General features: G+C 46.4%; 1 protein-coding gene across 1 annotated transcript in view; it reads left to right on the forward strand.

Annotated features, from left to right (window-relative positions):
• Positions 1–3,393: 3,393 nt before the first annotated feature.
• LOC148142443 (uncharacterized) overlaps positions 3,394–15,918 on the forward strand; it is a 35,101-nt gene continuing 22,576 nt past the window's right edge. The window contains exon 1 of the mRNA XM_087976581.1: positions 3,394–3,447. Coding sequence (XP_087832707.1) covers positions 3,394–3,447 — 54 coding nt within the window. The remainder of the gene's footprint in view (positions 3,448–15,918) is intronic.

Raw genomic sequence — 15,918 nt, forward strand, 5'->3', positions numbered from 1 at the left:
TCACACCTGGTAACCAGGTTTTTACCCATAAATGGGGCGGGAGTGGTACTCCTAAAAGACCAGTGTCTGCTTCACTTTGGCCGTGCACTCCTGCCTAGATTTTATGCACACCCCAACCCCTCTGAGCTATTTTGCCAGAACCTTCAGGTAATCTGTCCTGACAGTTTAGGGAATGAAGGATCAGTCAGCCTAGTTCCCACAGAACATGGCCTCACTCTTGCCTCAATTTCCCTTGGTTCCCAAAGTCAGTTGGAACTGATCCCAGATGCTCATGAGTCTGTGCACTGACAGCGGGTCCCAGCAGAAAACGGCGTCAAAATCCGTGTACAGGGAGGCGTTGACCTGCAGGCCTATACTGCCTGGAATAGTCTCCCTTGTCAAGGTCACATCCATCCTGATGGACTCAGCAAAGGGCTCTATACAACACACAAACAAGGCCGGTGAAAGTGGGCAGCCCTGCCTAACTCTGGATCTGAGGGGGAAGCTTCCAGATCCCACCCGTTGATTGAGACTGCGCGAACGATGTTGTTGTGGTGCAGTCGGATCCAATTGCAGACTCCCTCCCCAAAGACAATTTTGGAGAGTAGGTCCCACATGGAGGTGTGTGTGATATTCTGTCAAAAGCCTTCTCCTGGCCCAGGCTAATCAATTCAGTTTATTGAGGACATGACAAAGATGGTTAGTGAGACAAAAGTGGACGATATTGACTTCAGTCCTCCTCATGACAGACTGGTACAAAAGCTTGCTATCAGGGATGAGATGGCAAAATGTCTACAGAACTGGAGTAGTAGGAAGACACAGGGGGCAGTGAATGAATGGTTTAAGGAATGGAGACTTGTGATTATTGGTGTTCTGCAGGGATCAGTGCTGGCAGCTCTGCAGTTTATGGTCGATTTGGAGGAAAACGTGGTTGGTTATTTAATAGGTTTGCATATTAAACAAATATTGGTGGAATTCCAGATAGTGAGGAAGATTGTCAGAGGATACAGCAGTTGGAGTTGAGATTACTTACAGTGTGGAAACAGGCCATTTGGCCCAACAAGTCCACACCGCCACGCCAAAGCGCGACGCACCAATACCCCTACATTTACCCCTTAGCTAACACTACGGGCAATTTAGCACGGGGAGAATGTGCAAACTCCACACAGTCAGTCGCCTGAGGCGAGAATTGAACCCAGGTCTCTGGCGCTGTGAGGCAGCAGTGCTAACCACTATGCCATCGTGCCGCCCAACAAAAGGCAGGTGATCTATTTTCAAAGGTCAAGTGTAGATTTATTAGTTAATGGTAGAACCCTTTGGAGTATTAACATGCAGAGCGCTGTGGGTGTGCAGGTTTACAGATCATTGAAGGTGGCAGCTCAGGCATTTAAGGGAGTGAAAAAGGCCTATGGCATGCTTGCCTTCACTGGAAGGGGCATTGAGGATATGGATAGATGAGTTACGCTGGAGCATCATAGAACTTTAACGAGGCCACATTTGAGATACTGTGTGCAGTTCTGGTCACCAGAAGGATGGGGATGCTTTGGAGAGGGTACAGAAAATGTTTACCCGGATGTTGTCTTGTATTGGGAAGTTTAGCTGTGAAGAAAGGTTGGATAGACTGGGGCTGTTCTCAATAGAATGCAGGAGGTTGAGGGAGCTGATCGAGGTTTATAAGATTGTTACTGGCGTGGACAGAGTGGACAATATGAGGCTTTTTCCCAGGGTTGAAGGGGTACAGGGGCCACAGGTTCAGGGTGCGATTGACGGAGGAAGGGAGAAGTTTAAAAGAGCTGTGAGTGACAGGTTTTTCACAGAAAGGCTGCTGAGTGCCTGCAATGTGCTGCCAGAGGAAGTGGTGGAAACAGACACGACAGCAGCTTTCAAGAAACACCTGGACGAATACATGAATAGGAAGGGAAGAGAGGAATAGGAATCCTGTAAGTGAAGACAGTTGTAGAAAGTAAGTACAAAATGACTTGTCACAGGCTTGGAGGGCCGAAGGGCCTGTCGCTGTGCTGCGTTGTTCTTAGTTCTCTTCTTCTCTGTGTTCTACGATCTAAGACCTGAGCAAGCTGCAGCTCAATGAGAGCTATTTGAGATTGTGAAACAGCAGTAAATTTAATTTCTGACATTACAGCAAATAATTAACACTTGACCAGCATTGCAGAGTAGAAAGGAATCATGATTTAGCTACTGCTATATTGCTCAATATGGGATTTTGCTGTGCATCAATTGTCATCATGCCATCTTTGCACGCAGTGAGATTTCCCATCAGCCAACTCCTCGTTTTGGAACGGTTTCAAAAACGTCTGGCCTGAAAATCAACTTCCGGCTGACATGTTTAATGTTTGATGTTGTTGAGAGAGACAATCCCTGGGATCTTGCTGTGCCATCTCAAAAAAAAATCCCTGTCTTTTAATTGATCCCGTTTCTTTTATCCCAGGGAATTATTATTCACTTGGAAAATCCAAAGAGAGAGAGAGAGAGTTTTGGCAAGGTGAAATTTGAAAAGAGCATCCTCCAAGAGGAGAACACAATCCTGAGGCCTATTCCACAGGCCGCACTCCGTGGGGCCCCACTTCAGTTGTGTACCTTTATTTTCTCAAAGACTGGTTTCATCTGTTGGACCCTAGTTTTTTTAACAGTCCCCTGGTTAACCGGGTCCTGTCAGATTATGGGCCTGTCATTTTAATACAGGTTTGAAGCCTGGGGTTAAAGTAACCAAGGTCTTCAGATTTGACACAAAGGTTTTAACCCCCACGTCCCCACCCACAGCGAGTGTCTGACTGACAGAACTTCCCAAAGAGGAAAGTAAAATCCTAAATGTCAAACTGTCTCTTAAAGACTTGTTATGATGTCAGAGTAATAATGTGTGAATCTTCACATTGAGAGTGAGAGAGAGACTTGTAAATGGGAGAGAGGCAGGAGAAAGACAGACAGGGTGGGTGTGAGGGAGAGACATTTGAGATTGTGAAGTAGCAGTTTTGTCAGTGCCTGTAGTTGCAACAAATATTGAACATTTAAGCAGCCCCCATCAGAAATATCGATCTGATCTTGCTGCTGACAGGTTTCTGCCTGTGAGATCTTGCTGCGCTCTGACAGCCTGCGGCAATGCCATCGAAGCAAGGAGCGTTTCAATAAACCAATAGCTTTAATGCTGCCCGGTGGGTCTGTAATTGAAATCTCTGAACTTTTTTCCCAATTTGATCGTGCTTGGGTTTGCTGAGGAATGTTTTGTGTGAAGAGATAACCTCTTGCTGTGTAATTTGTTTGAAAACCAAGCCGCCTTTCCAGTTCCAATGACCTTTTTCTCTCCCTCGCTCTCCACCCAACCCTTGCAGGAATTCCTATTTTGAAACTATGACAGGACTGGAAGTCCTTCCCTTGGATAGAAGCTTCCTCCAAAAGGGAATGTCGGACATCAGCCTGAGGCCTATTCGACAGGCCGCACCCCATGGGGTCCGTGTAAGTTGTGTCTATTTGTTAGCCTGATGTTTGATTTTCTCTGGGATGCCCTCGATTTTTAAAGGTCTCTGGTTAACTGAGATTGATTGTGGCTCTCTCATTTTAATGCAAGTTTGAAGCCTGTGGTGAAAATAAACAGGGCCTTGGGATTTGACACAAGCATGTTAAGTATCTGACACACAGGACTCCAAAAAGAGGAAATTAAAACCCTGAATGTGAAACTCTCCTTAAAAACTTGGTATAATGTCAGAGTAATGTGTGGTGTGTGGGCAGGATGGACGAGACAGGATAAAGACAGAGAGACAGAGGGGTAGAGAGAGAGAGTTATAGTTGGCAGTCACACTGACACCAGGAAAATCCCAAGAGGGAACCTCAGCAAATATCCCCACGGTCTGACCAGTTCTTCGAGACGACTGAGGTGTCATTGTTTACTGTTTTCAAACTGCACAGCTAACCATTAGAAAGCATAAAAATGTTTAAATGTTTAAAAGGAAAGAAGGAATGATCAAGCTTTCCTGTGCTAGAGTTAACATGACAATGTTCACGGAGATCCAACGAAGTTAAATCCTGACATTAACATCTCAACAGGACAGGCAGCTCCCTGGGAGGGGATTGAGAGACATTGCAATGTGTCTGACACTCTGAGGTGGAGACAGTAGACCCCTCATCGAGAATAAATCTGCAGAAGAATATGTCAAATTAATTCTCATGTTATTTCTCTCTCTGTCTTCAGAGAGAGCAGCTCTCTCTGTCTGGTAGAGATTGTCTGTGGTGGGGGTGTGTGCCGGGGTGGGGGTGGGAGAGAGAGGGACAGACAGATTGATGTACATGTGTGTGTAGAGAGAGAGGGATAGACAGAGAGAGATTATTTGGTATCTGCAGCAACAGTTGACACTGAAACAGCTTCACACAGGAGAAAGGAATTAGATTCCCGGGCCAGCTGCTGCTGCAGTGCTGGGCTGGGAACAATGTCAGCTGGGTTTTGTCTTTGAGTAAAGTGGACATTATCGCTGATCTTATGAGGGAAGGATATGCTTCCAGTGGAGAGATCAACATAAAAGTATTTCTTCAGATGAAGTCCTCGCTTCTGAAAGTAGCATTGGACACAAAACCCTGTTTACCTAATTAAAAAAAAGAGCAGAGTTTATTTAATTAAACATACGCACAGTGAATTGTTGGATGCTGAATAAATGTCTCGCCAAGAGGAGCGTCTGGAAGCAGCCACGAGAATGTAGTCATCAAATGGGTCCGAAGCAAAGGACATGCAAATGGAATCAAATTGTATTTGCACTTTGCATTTAGCCCTGTTGACCTAAGAGATGGGTGAATGTGCTGTGGTTCGTTTGGCCATGAGATTGTTTTGCAAGTTGTACTAAATTGGAGGAAGGCAAATTTTGATGGTACTTGCCAAGAACATTTAATAGCTGATTGGCAGCAGATACTCGCAGGTAAAGGAACAGCTAAAAAATGGGAAGCCGTCAAAAATGAGATAATCAGAGTACAGAAGTAAGGTGGAATACAGGGCGGGTAGGTGTAAGGTGGAGTAAACATTCCATTAGACACCCTGGACTAAAACCCTCAGAAGTTGGGACATGAGATGGGGAATTCACATTTCAACTAAGAGTCAGTGAGCTCTCTGGCTGAGACAGACGAGGCAATATGCAAGCTCAGGGGCAGCAGTCTGGATCAGAGGTAAGATAAAGGGAGGCCCCACAAATGCCTCAGCTAAAAGACAGTGAAGGAGCAAGTGAGGGCTGCAGATGCTGGCGATCAGAGTGGAAAAGTGTGGCGCTGGAAAAGCACAGCAGGTCAGGAAACATCCGAGAAGCAGGCGACTCAGCATTTCGGCCAACAGTCCATCATCAGGAATGTGGGGCGGGGGAAAGGGAGCTGAAAGATAAACTGGGGGTTAGTAGGTGGTGGGGCTGGGGAAGGTAGCTGGGAATGTGATGGGTAAATGCAGGTGGGGAGAGGGTGATAGGTCGGAGGGGAGTGTGGAGCGGATTGTTGGGAAGGAAGATGGACAGTTAGGACACGTCAAGTGGCCGTTGCTGAGTTGGAGGTTTGGTTCTGGGATGAAGTGCGGATGGGGGAGATGAGGAAACTGGTGAAGTCGATGTTAATTTCGCGTGGTCGGAGGGTCCCAAGGTGGAAGATGAGGCGTTCCTCCTCCAGGCATTGGGTGGCTTGGATTTGGCAGTGGTGGCGTCCCAGCCCTTGCATGCCCTTGGAACTGTCAGAGTGGGAGTTGAAGTGTTCAGCCACAGGGTAGTCGGGTTTGTTTGGTGCCCGTGTCCCAGAGATGTTTCCTGAAACAATCCACAAGACGGTGTCCTGTCTCCAAATGTAGAAGAGACCACTTCGGATGCAACGGACACAATAGATGGGTTGTTAGGATGCACAGAAATATCTCTGCCAGATGTGGAAGGATCCTTTGGGGCCTTTGTCAGAAGTAAGGGCGGAGGTGTGGATGCAGGTTTTACACAGCTTGCAGCGATGAGGGAAGATGTCGAAGTGGAAGGTGGGTTGGTGAGGTGTGTGGAACTAACCAGGCAATTACTTTTGGAATAATCTATGTGGACTGCTTCCACATTCACTCCGTGACTCCCTGGTGAGGTCCACGCACCCCCCCCTCCCCCCCCCCCCCCCCCCCCACCAACCGACCGGTCACTCCCTGCACCTTCATCTGCCACCGCATGAAGTGTAAAACTTGCACCCACACCTTCCTGCTCACCCCTGTCCAAGGCCCCAAAGGATCCTTCCACATCTGGCAACGATTGTTTTGTGCATCTAAACACCTCATCGACTGTGTCTTTTGCTCTTTGTGGTGTCTACTGCACATTGGCGAGACAGGACGACAACCGATTCGGGACAGACAATATGGCTTTGTGCATGCGATTTCGTGTCTGACTGAGTTGATGTTTTGAAGAGGATTGATGAGAAGGCGTTTGGTATGCTTTCCTTCATTGGACAGAGTATTAAGTATAGGAGTAGGGAATCATATTGCAGCTGTACAGGACATTGGTTAGGCCACTCTTTGAATACGTTGTGCAATTCTGGTCTCCCTTCTATTGGAAGGATGTTCAGAAACCTGAAAGGGATCAGAAACATTTTACAAGGATGTTGCCAGGGTTGGAAGATTTGAGCGACAGGGAGAGGCTGAATAGGCTAGGGCTGTTTTCCCTGGAGTGTCAGAGTCTGAGGGGTGACCGCGTAGAATTTTATAAAATCATGAGGAGAATGGATAGGAGAAATAGACAAGGTATTTTCCTTGGTGTGGGGGAGCCCAGAACTGGAGGGGAAAGGTTTAGGGTGAGAGGTGAAAAATCTAAAAGTGACCGAAGGGGCAACTTTTTCTCACAGAGGGTGGTGTGTGTATGGAATGATCGGCCAGAGTAAGTGGTGGATGCTGTTAAAATTACAGCATTTAAAAGGCATCTGGATGAGTCCATGAATAGGAGTGGGGGGTTGGAGGGATATGGGCCGGGTGCTGGTAGGGGGGACGAGATTGGGTTGGGATATCTGGTCGGCAGGGACGGGTTGGACCGAAGAGTCTGTTTCCATGCTGTACATCTCTATGAATCTATGAAAGCAGAGCAGTGGACGTGATCTATATGGACTTCAGTGAGGCACTTGACAAGGTTCCTCATGGTAAACTGTTTAGCAAATTAAGATCATGTGGAATATCGGGAGGACTAGCCATTTCACTGTAGAATTGGCTCAAAGAGTGTGGATGGTTATTTTTCAGACTGGAGGCCCATGACCAGCGGTGTCGCACAAGGATCGGTGCTGGGTCCACTGTGTTCTGTCAGTTACATAAATGACTTGGATGTGTATATAAGAGGCATAGTTCCTAACTGGAAGATTGTAATAAAGTTGGAGGTGCAGACGACAGCGAAGAAGCTAACCTCAGAGTACAACGGGATCTTGATCAGATGGGCCACTGGGCTGAGGAGTGGCAGACGGATTTTAATTTAGATAAATGTGAAGTGCTGCATTTTGGGAAGGCAAATTAGGGCAGGACTTGTACACTTTATGGAATGGTCCCGTGGATATTGCTGAACAAAGACACTTTGGAGTACAGGTTCATGGTCCTTGATAATGGAATTGCAGGGAGACAGGATAGTGAAGAAGGCATTTGGTATACTTTCCTGTATTGATCAGCAGGTCATGTTTTGGCTGTACGGGACATTGGTTTGGCCACGTTTAGAATGCTGTTTTCACTTCTGGTCTTCCTCCTGTAGGAATGATGCTGTGAGATTTGAAAGGATTCTGACAAGATTTATAAATATGTTGCCAGTGTTGGAGAGTTTCAGCTATTGATAGAAGCTGAATCGAGTGGGGCTATTTCCCCTGGAGCATCGGAGGCTGAGGGGTGACCTTACAGAAATTTATAAAATTATGAGGGGCATGGATAGGATGAAGAAGTAAAGACTTTTCCCCAGTGCAGGGGATTCCAGAACTGGAGGGTATAGGTTTAAGGAGAGGGGAAAGAATTGGAAGAGATCTAAGGGGCAAACTCTTCACGAAGATGATGGTGTGTGTCATAAATGCGCTGAAAGAGCAAGTGGTGGATGTGTGTACTGTAACACTTAAAAGACACCTGGATGGGTATTTCAATAGGAAGAGTTTGGGAGCAAATTGGCGAAATGTGAGCAAATGGAACTGGATTAATTGAGGATATTTGGTCTTAATAGACGAGTGGGACTGAAGGGTCTGTTCCTGTACTGAATGGCTCCGTGACTCTGTGACTCTATTTGGTGCGTTTAACCCTCTCTCTCTCAACGCACGTATAATTCTATTCTGTCTGTATCTCTCACTCTGTCTCCCCCACACAGACAATCTCAACCAGAGGGAGCGGCTGTCTCTTACGACAGAGAGAGAAATTACATGCGTTGAGAATTACGTTGTCATATTCTACTGAAGATTTATTCTCCTTGAGGGGTTCACTGTCTCCACCCCAGTGAGCAGGATACATTACAATGTCTCTCAGTCCCCTCCCAAAAAGCTGTCTGTCCCATTGAGATGTCAGTGTCAGGACATGAACTTTGTTGGATCTCCCTCAACATTGTCATGTTAATTCTAGCACAGGAAAGCTTGATCATTCCCTATTTGCTTTTAAGGCTTTTTAAAGCTTTGTAATGTATCTCAGTGCAGTTTAAAAATATTAAACATTGACCCCTCAGGAACCTCGAAGATTCTCTGTCCCTAAATCTACACCAAACACAAAACTGGCCGGACCGGGGGGTATTTGCTGAGGTTCGTTCTTGGAATTTTCCCTGTGACTCCCAGATATAACTCTCTCTCTCTATCCCTCTCTCTCTCTCTTTCTTTATCCGTATCACGTCCATCCCTGCCCACACATCACATAGTACTCTGACATTACACCAAGCCTTTGAGGAGAATTTCACATTCAGGGTTTTATTTTCCTCCCGTGTGTCAGACACTTAACATGGTTGTGTCAAATCCCAAGGCCCTGGTTATTTTAACCTCAGGCTTAAAACTTGCTCTGAAATGGCAGAGCCACAATCAATCTCTGTTAACCAGAGACCCTTAAAAATCCAGGGTGTCCCAGAGGAAATTAAACCTCGGGCTAACAAATAGACACAACTCACACAGCACCATGGGGTTTAGCCTGTCGAATAGGCCTCAGGCTGATGTCCGCCCCTCCCCTCTCGAGGAAGCTTCTGTCTAAGGGAAGGATTTCTTGTCCTGTCGTCGTCTCAAAATAGCAATTCCTGCAAGGGGTGCGTGGAGAGAGTGAGAGAGAAAAAGATTGTCGGAACTGGAAAAGGGGGGGTGGTGAATTTCAAATAAATTACACAGCAAGATGTCATTCCTTCACATAAAACACCCCTCATCAAACCCAAGTATGATCAAATTGGGAGAAAAGTTTGGGGATTTCAATCCAAGAACCATCGGGCAGCCTTAAAACGTTTAATTTATCAAAACGGTATCAGAGCACAACAGGATCTCACAGGCAGCAACATGTCAGCAGCAAGATTAGCTCGATATTTCTGGTAGGGGCTGCTTAAAAGTTCAATATTTGTTGCAACTACACGCACTCACATAATTGTTATTTCACAATTTCAAATGCCTCTCCCTCCTTCCCTCTCTCTCTTTCTCCTTCCTCTCTCTCTTTCAGAAGTCTCTTTCTCACTTCCACTGTCAATTTGAACATTCACACATCATTGCTTTAGAAAAAGTCTTTAAGAGTCAGTTTGAAATTTAGCGTTTTAATTTCCTCTTTGGGAAGTTCTGTCTCTCAGACTCCCGCTGCTGGTGGGGACATGGGGGTTAACAAGTTTGTGTCAAATCCGAAGACCTTGGTTACTTTAACCCCAGGCTTCAAACCTGTTTTAAAATGAGAGGACCTCAAACTGACAGGACCCAGTTAATCAGAGGCCTGTTAAAAAAACAGGGTCCAGCAGATTAAACCAGTCTTTGGGGAATAAAGAGACACAACTGAGGTCTGGTCCCACAGAGTGCGGCCTGTGGAATAGGCCTCAGGACTGTGTGCCAATCTTGGAGGATGCTCTTGTTCAAAGTTCAACATGTCCCAAACTCTCTCTCTCTCTCTTTGGATGTTCCAAGCGAATAATAATTCCCTGGGATAAAAGAGACAGGGTCAATTAAAAGACGGAGAAAAAAACGCTCAGAGAGATGGCACAGCAAGATTTACAGGTATTTCCTCTCCGAGAAACATCCAAACATTAAACATGTCAGATGGAAGTTGAATTTTCAGGCCAGACAATTTTGAAACCTTTACACTATGAAGTTTTAGGTGATGAGAAGACTCACTGCCTCTAAAGGTAGCCTGGTGTCAGTTGATGCACAGCAAGATCCCATATGGAAGCATGTAGCAGTAGCCACATCATCTGATTCTTTTCTCCTCTGCAATGCTGATCAAGTGTTAATTATTTGCTCTAATGCCAGAATATAACATTACTGCTGTTTCACAATCTCAAATATCTCTCCCTCTCTCTCCTACTGTGGAAGGGATATTGACATTCACTCTGTGGACATGGAGCTGCAGATTGCTCAGGCCTTCGATTCGAGAACACTGAACAACACAGCACAGGAACTGGCACTTCCACCCTCCAAGCCTGCGCCAACTCTTTTTGTCATTATTTTCTAAAAGTATCTTCTAAAACTGTTTTATTTTCCTCCAGACGTCGGGTGGCTAGGATTTGGTCGTGGAGGTGGCCGAGTACTTGCATGTCTTTGGCGGAGTGCTAGGGGGAAATGATGTGCTCAGCTGCAGGGCGTTGGGGTTGGTGGTGCGTGTGTCCAAGAGATGTTCAATGAAACATTCCTCAAGTTAGCGTCCTGCGTCCTCAATGTAGGGGAGACACCAGCAAGAGCAACAGACAGTAGATGAGGTGGTTGGATGTGCAGGAAAATCTCTGCCAGATGGGAAAGGGTCCTTTGGGACCTTGTACAGGGAGGTGTGGCTGCAGGTTTTACACTTTGTTCGGTGACAGGGCAAGGTGCCAGGAGTGGAGGAGGGGCTTAGTGGGGACGTGGACCTCACCAGGGAGTCATGGAGACAATGTGGAAGCAGTCTGCAGAGACTGTTCCCTCTGTGACTCACTGATTCTAAGTCCACGCTCCCTTCCAACACATACTCCATTCCTGGTACCTTCCCCTGCCGCCGCAAGAGGTTAAAACCTGCGCCCACACCTCCCCGCTCACGTCCGACCAAGGCCTCAAAGGATCGTTCCACATCCGGCAGAGATTTTTCTGCGCATCCAAACACCTCATCTATTGTGTCCGTTCCACCCGATGTGGTTACTGCAACATTCGGAGAACGGACACCGTCTTGCAGATTGTTTCAGGGAACATCTCTGGGACACACCCACCAAACAAACCCCACTGACCTGTGGCTGAACACTACAACTCCCCCTCCCACTCTCCCAAGGACGTACAGGCCAATTCGGCCCATCCCCTCTGGAGGAAAGGTTTGTCCAAGGGAAGGATTTCATATCCTATCGTAGCTTCAAAACAGCAATTCCTGAAAGGGGTGGGTGCAGAGAATGGGAGAGAAAGAGATGATTGGAACTGGAAAAGGGGGGAGATTTTCAAACTAATTACACAGCAAGCGGTCATTCCTTCATACATAACATCCCTCAGCAAACTCAAGTGCGATCAAATTGTGAAAAAAGTTCGGGAATTTCAATCCCAGATCCATCGGGCAGACTTAAAGCTATGGGTTTTTCAGAACAGTTGTTGCTTCGATCGCATTGCCACAGGCTGTCAGAGCACAGCAGGATCTCACAGGCAGCAACATGTCAGCAGCAAGATCAGCTCCATTTTTCTGATGGCAGCTGTTTAAAAGTTCAATATTTGTTGCAACTACAGGCACTGACATAACTGCTATTTCACAATTTCAAATGCCTCTCCCTCCCTTTCTCCTGCCTTTCTCACGTTTACAAGTCTCTCTCTCTCACACTCCCAATGTCAATGTGAACATTTCCACATTATTACTCTGACATTATAAAAAGTCTTTCAGAGACAAGTCGACATTTATGGTTTCAATTTCCTCTTTGGGATGTCCTGTCTCTCAGACACTTGCTGGGGGTGGGGACTTGGGGTGTTAACAAGTTTGTGTCAAATTCAAAGCCCTTTTTCCTTTAACCCCAGGCTTCAAACCTGTATTAAAATGACAAGGCCACAATCATCCAGGATCCAGTTAACCAGAGGCCTGTTAAGAAAAAGGGTCCAACAGGGGCACCCACTCTTTGGGGAAATAAAGAGATACAACTGAGGTGGGGCCCCACGGAGTGCGGCCTGTGGAATAGGCCTCAGGACTGTGTGCCCTCTTGGAGGATGCTCTTGTTCAAGTTGACCTTGCCCCAAACTCTCTCTATCTTTGGATTTTCCAAGTGATTATTAATTCCCTGGGATAACAGAGATGGATCAATTAAAAGACAGAGCAAGACATTTTTAGAGATGGCACAGCAAGATCCCAGAGATTGTCTATCTCAGCAACATCCAATTATTAAACATGTCAGCTGGAAGTTGATTGTCAGGCCAGACATTTTAGAAACCTTTCCATAATGAGGAGTTCTGGAATTCCCCCAACACTGGGGGAAAGTCTTTAGCTCTTCACCCAATCCATTCCCCTCATAATTTTATAAACTCCTGTAAGGTCATCCCTCAGGCTCCGATACTCCAAGGAAAAAGCCCCAGACAATTCTGCCTCTCCCAATAGCTCAAACACTCCAGCCCTGCAAACGTCCTTGGAAATCTTTTCTGAATGCTTTCAAGTTGCATGAAATCTTTCCTACGGCAGGAAGACCAGAAATGAACACAGTATTCCAAACATAGTCTAACCTATGTCCGATACAGCCGCAGCACAACGCCCACCTCCCTTACTCAATGTTCGGGCCAACAAAGGAAGGCATACCAAATGGCTTCTTCACTATCCTGAGTACCTGCAACGCCACTATCAAGGAACTGCACTCCAAAGTCTCTATGCTCAGTAACACCTCCCAGGAACTTACCCTACAGTGTCTAAGTCCTGCTTTGATTTGCCTTCTCAAAGTGCAGCACCTTACATTTTCCTAAATTAACCTCCTTCTGCCACTTCTCAGCTTATTGGTCCATCTGATCAAGCTCCTGTTGTAATCTGAGGTAAGCTTCTTCGCTATCCACTGCACCTCCAATTTTGGTGAAATCTGCGACTTAGTAACTGTGCCTCCTATGTTCACTTCCAAGTCATTTATATAACTGAGAAAACACATTGGACCCAGCACCGATCCTTGTGGGACACTGCTGTTTATAGACCTCCAGACCGATCCACTCACACCCTCTGTCTCTTCTCTTTCAGCCAATTCTACATCGAAGTGACTAGTTCACCCATTATTTCACGTTATCCAACCTTGTTAAACAGTCTACCATGAGGAACCTTGTCAAGTGCCTTATTGAAGTCCATATAGTTCACGACCACCACTCTGCTTTCATCAATCCTCTTCAAAAATTCTTCAAAAGACCAAGTCAGTGCGACACCAATTCCCATGCACAATGCCATATTGCCTATCCCGAACCAGTCCTTGCGTTTCCCAATGCATGTAAGTGCTGTCCATCAGGATTCACTCCAATAACCTTTCCACTACTGATATCAGACTCAGCGGTCCATAGTTCCCCTTGGTTTTCCTTCCAGTCTTTCCCATCCACGTTAGCCAACCTCCAGTCTTCCGCCACCTCATCTATGACTATCGACAATACAAATATCTCAGCAAGTGGCCCAGATATTACTTCACAGCTTCCCATAGAGTTCTAGGGTACACCTGATCACGTCCCGGGTTTTCATTATCGTTTCCGTGATTTAAAACATCCAGGACCGTCTCCATCTGTCATGTGGACATTATTCAAGATGTCGCCATTTATTTTTCCAAATCTCTAGTTTTTCATATCCTTTTCCAAAGTGAACACTGAGGCAAAATATTCATTTATTATCTCCCCATCTCCTGCAATTCTACACATAGACTGATCTTCGAGTGGCCCTATTCTCTCTCCCATTGCCTCTATCTTCTCAATGTATTTGTAAAATTCCTTTGCATTCTCTTAAACCCTATTGCCAAAGATATCCCATGTCCCCTTTTGGCCCTCCAGAATTCCCTCTTAAATATACTTGTCCGGCTTTTGTACTCTTCAAGGGATACACACAATCCCTGCCGTCTATTCCTGACGTATGTTGCCTTCTTTAACATAACTGAAACCTTACCTTCTCCAGTCCCCCAGCACTCCCTGCACCTATGCAGGGAGAGAGGGTCAGCATATTATCCAGTAGCTCCTTGGTTCTGACACTGGGCTTATGTGGTGAGATGTGGTGTGGTGAAAAACACAGGAGGGAGATGCTTCAGAGGCAGAGGGAAACTCCGATTGTCTTAAAACATTGACAAAAAAGTAAATATTCAGAACAACCAGTGCGAGGCATCAAATGAACTGAGACTTGTCTCACAGCTGTTAACTCCCAAGTTCACCCTGAAGGCTCTAACTTGGTACAGTGGATTTTGACTTACAGAGAGCTGTTAATTACTGGGTGACAGGGGAAAGGAGAGAGAGAGAATAAACACGAATCCTGGGGTCCTCTCGGGTTTCCCTTCCCTGGGCCCTGCCCTACACCGTCAGCCCTGAAGCCCACCCTTCCTCCCCTCTCATACTGAGCTGGGACAGAAGGTCTCGATAACCTTCCTCCCATCCCCAGAGTGGCTTCTGTTGGTTTGGAGAGTGGTGGATGTCCCTGGCACTAGCCCCAGTTGGTCTCTCGGCTCTCCAGTCACATCTCACCAGTACATGGAGGGTTGTGGATGTGAAGATTGCCTGGCTGCAGCCGATTTCCTTGATGCTAGCCTGACCACTTACTCAACAAACCCCAGAGATCAGGGTTCCCAGTTATACTAGCTAGAGGTTTCCCAAATCTCCCGCCAAATCTAAATTGGATCATTGAGCTGTTGTCCCTCCACTCGGGGCTGAATGAGCTTCCTGAGTATTCGATGAGTGTGAATGGTTCTCCAATTAAAGTCAGTGGGTGGACCATAGTTTTAAATGTCCATTATTGTTCTTTGATATGTGTAGGTTAAGATGTTGCTGATAGTTTGATGGCCTTCCCATTTAAGACAAACAGATTTGCATGTCGTACAAAGGCGTGAAATACTCAGTATCTCTGCATCCAAGCAAATGATTAAAAGTTGTATGATTGTGTAATTTTGCAAGCTGCAGAATGTCTCTGTTGTTTGCTCTTCAGGCTGCTGCTTATTGTCTTTTAAAGTGTGGTGCTGGGAAGGCACAGCAAGTCAGGCAGCATCCGAAGTGCGGGAGAGTCGATATTTGAGGCATAATCCCTTCATCAGGAATAGGAGGCTGGGAGAAGGGTGCTGAGAGATAAATAGGAGGGTGTGAGTGGGGTTGTGTGAAGGTAGCTGGAGAGGTGATTGGTCGATAATGGCGGGGTGATGATGGTGATAGGTCGGAGCAGAGGGTGGTGTGAAAGGTGGGAAGAAAGATGAACATGTAGGACAATTCATGAGGGTGGTGCTGAGTTGAAGGGTTGGATCAGGGATGAGGTGGGGTGGAGGGCAAATGAGGAAAGTAGTGAAGTTGATGTTGATGCCATGTGGGTTGAGGGTCGCAAGGTAGAAGATGAAGTGTTCTGCTTCCAGACGTCGGGGTCTTGGATTTGGCGGTGGAGGAGGACCAGGACTTGGCCACAGGGCAGTGGGGTTGTTTGGTGCGTGTGTCCCAGAGATTTTCCCTGAAACTTTCCTCAAGTTAGTGTCCTGTTTCCTCAATGAAGAAGCGATACCATCAAGAGCAACAGACACAGTAGATTAGGTGGTTGGATGTGCAGAAAAATCTCTGCCAGATGTGGTATGTTGCTTTGGGGCCTTGGCCAGAGGTGAGCAGGGAGGTGTGTGTGCATGTTTCACACTTCGTGCGGTGGCAGGGGAAGCTGCAGGGTGATGG

The sequence above is a fragment of the Chiloscyllium plagiosum genome, unplaced genomic scaffold (genome assembly GCF_037043375.1).
Source record: "Chiloscyllium plagiosum isolate Xiang-an unplaced genomic scaffold, Cpla_swu_hap1 HiC_scaffold_29, whole genome shotgun sequence".
Lineage (NCBI taxonomy): Eukaryota > Metazoa > Chordata > Chondrichthyes > Orectolobiformes > Hemiscylliidae > Chiloscyllium > Chiloscyllium plagiosum.